The following is a 3328-nucleotide window of genomic DNA, read 5'->3' on the forward strand; positions in this document are numbered from 1 at the left end:
TTCGCTTCAAAGACTTTGTAAGATACTCATCAACTTCTCTGTGATGGAATCCAACCGTCTCCAACTCCAAATCAAATTCCTGAGGTAAACTCACGCCTAGTGGCCGAGAAGTAACGATAACCTGTGGCCATGCCAGAAGCTCGTCGAGGAGTTTGCCTGTGTCCGTTCCAGATTTCAGTTCGCGGGACACCTCATCCATTCCGTCGAGAATAAAAAGAATCCTGCCAGAATATACATGGTCACTCACCATGCTCCACAGCAGCTTGGCCAGAGCTTCTCCGTCATTGTGAGAAAGAAAATATTCATTATAAAAAATGTCTCCAAAATTCCTGTATTCTTTGTTTTCTTGTAACTGCGTCTTGAGTCTCCGCAGAGGTATCCATAGAATACAGTCAAACCACTGCTTCCACATGTTATTTTGAAAATAATCATGCACGATTTTTTTACAGAGAGTAGTTTTTCCAACCCCTGCACGCCCTCGAATGAATATGCGTTTGGGTAAGAGTATTTTGTCGCCGAGCTTCCGTTCTTCGAAAAGCGATGGCAAAGATATTCGTTCATCCTGAACAGTAGCTTCTACTTTCAGACGAGAGAAGAGCGAGAACGGCATGTCTGTTGGGGATTCAGACAGCTGTTTCTTGTGTTCAACGATGGTTAAGTTAATATAACACTGCTCCATATCCAGAAGCGCGCCCGACAACCGCTCAATCCGGAGAAGATCATTCTTAAAATAATATTCCTTTAAGAGAAGAAGTGGATCAGATGTGGCTATAAAGAGGGTTAATATGCTGCCCAAAAAACAAGCATTGTGCGAGAGCGGGTGTGTTTTTCACTTTGCACTGGCTGGAAACACTGTCGGTCGTCACTTACCAGCATTTTCACTTTTTGGCATCATTCTCAAAAACTCCTTCGCATACGCTGCCGCCGTGGCCGCCGCGTAATACTGCCATGTCTTGTTCTTATGAGAATCCGAATAATCGCATATGCCACGAACCACGAGGCAATCATGTCCTTGAATAACGCCTGCGCCTTCCATCTCGAAACAGATGACTTGAAGCTTTTTTTGAAGGTTCTCCCTCATGCATTCTGAGATTTGGAGTTGGTTGCTGGAGGCGATGTTACCGTATTGGATTTTTGGAGTATCCACCGGCCTGGAAGCTTCGTTGCCTCGACTCTCCCGGTTTTTTGACTGCCTTGGGTCACAGTGACCTTCGCAAGGTTGATCTTGAAATCTCTCAGGGTGGTCATATCCTACAAAAAGATTATCCTTAAGGGCGCCTGGGTCTTCAAATTTATCTCGCTCGTCCCTATCTATTCTTGTTCGCATTTCCTGTATGTATAGAGGAAGATTTGCTCTTCCATGAGCTTGATGGTGCTCTTTAAGCAATTTGACCGTTTCGAGTAATCGAGGAGAAGGGCCGTTTATGTGCCCACGCATTTCAAGGTGGCCACGTTCGATCCAGGCTCCAAAATCATATCGAACAACACCGCCATAATCACGGAAAGGAACACTAACAACCACATCACCCAGCACAATCTCAGACTTTGCGCCAGGTGGACCGTAGCTCGGGACCCCACCTCCTATGCCAACGACCAATAAAAATTCAATATTTTTGAAGGCGGAACGCATCCTTGGCAGCGAGGTCCGATGCAGCGTCTGTACCCATTTTGGGCTGTACGCCCATCACAAACATAGTGTTTGCCCTATTTTTCCCCCCATAGAAAAGAATCAATCTTCTCAATGTTCCCACCCCTCAAGCATTCCTTTTGCAGCTGCTAGCTCTAAGGGTAAGAGCGCTATCCACCCTACAGTGTATTTGGCACGATCCATGATGCTGGACATCACTTGCGAAGGTGTCTGGACGAGAGTCGATCTGATTAGAGGCTGTTGTTCCTGTGTGCCTGTAGCTGATCAGTTAGCTTGGTCATTTTTTCTTCCAATCTATATTTTGAAGGTCTGGACCCACGATGCCGACAAGAAAGAACGATAGCTGAACACTAATAAATTCGGAGTAAGAACAAATCTTGCCAATACGGGGAAGATTTTCAAGGCCCAAAGGTCGAACTTTGGGTCATGTTTCATTCATTCTAGACCATTTAATTCACTGGTAAATGGGTCAGCTCGACGTGAATTCTGGAAGACCTGTGAGTTCCAATGGTAATAACACGTGACAGGGATGGCGGGGTTGGTCCTTGAGTTATCTCAGCGGGCTCAGACCCTCTGTTTGCTCGGTTGGAGCGGCATGACACTAAACTACTTTTGTCACAAGTCATGTGCTCAGAGCAACCCTCGCCAGAGGGTCTGAGAAGAAATGGTTCATTCACTGGAGATTCCTAATATTTTCATAGATTCTTCAATTTCTTCAACTTTGAATTTCAATTACACATTTCTCACACATCTTTGAGATTTGAAAATCACCATAGATTATAGCTACAGAGGAGAAGAATAGGAATGTATATTTAATATATTAAAAAAAGTGATATTTAATATAGATGTATACTGTTGAAAATGATCATATTTCATTAACTCTAGAATTCCATTTACAGAGAGAAATAGCAAATCGTTCCCGTGTTGGAAAAAACATGGGTCAACTTTGACCTGATACTTCATATGTAAGGAATAGGAATATGAACATAAAAATTAGCACCATCGCGAGAACATTGAATTCTCTAGATTCTATGGTGGTACAGAGATGTTGAATAGATGGAGTTGAGTTGCTCTTCCCCTCTATGAAAAAGTATACTTTTATACTTTTCTCCGGGGCTAGACATAATAGACAAACTGAAATGATTCGAGGAAAAACCAAAGTGAGAGACAAAGAAAAAAGGGGGAAGAGCAAACAAACAAAGACACAAACAAAGGAACACACACAAAGAAAATACCATACCATGGGCGGGAATGTGATAGGCAATATCAATACGGCTCCTGGGCCGGAATGAAATCTGAGAAGCGAAATAAGATCAAACGAAGAGAACAGAAACAAACAAAGAAAACAATCAAGACAGGCGTAGTACAAAACAAATCAGGACTGAAATTGATATTGACACATCACAATAGTTGAAGATCCTGACCAACCACCGCCCCCTGCGCGATCTCCCATTGACTTGCCCCCTCGCGCGCGGATCCCAGGATCCACCACCTTTTCAACCAGCCACTCCTACTCCGTGGAGAGACACCGGCTTGGGACGCACCGGAAGTGGCCACTTCATCCCATGGTAAAGGGAGATTTCCGTAAGTGGAGGGTACGTGTATAGCTGTGGTAGACTCTTTGTAGCAGCCATTGGGAGATATTCTCGCTCAACAGCATCCATGTTTTCTCGGCCTTGA

At 44.1% G+C, this 3328-nt stretch overlaps 1 protein-coding gene across 1 annotated transcript; it reads right to left on the reverse strand.

The window, feature by feature from the left end:
* Nucleotides 1–29: 29 nt before the first annotated feature.
* On the reverse strand, nucleotides 30–2245 carry HCAG_07456 (predicted protein; the record flags this gene model as incomplete). The annotated part of the gene is made up of 6 exons (XM_001537984.1): nucleotides 30–38; nucleotides 95–768; nucleotides 871–1581; nucleotides 1664–1704; nucleotides 1752–1894; nucleotides 2219–2245. 6 exons carry the CDS (start codon nucleotides 2243–2245, stop codon nucleotides 30–32), a joined length of 1605 nt encoding a protein of 534 aa, XP_001538034.1.
* Between the last annotated feature and the right edge of the window lie 1083 nt (nucleotides 2246–3328).

This window comes from Histoplasma capsulatum, genomic scaffold (assembly GCF_000149585.1).
Source record: "Histoplasma capsulatum NAm1 scaffold_8 genomic scaffold, whole genome shotgun sequence".
NCBI lineage: Eukaryota > Fungi > Ascomycota > Eurotiomycetes > Onygenales > Ajellomycetaceae > Histoplasma > Histoplasma mississippiense.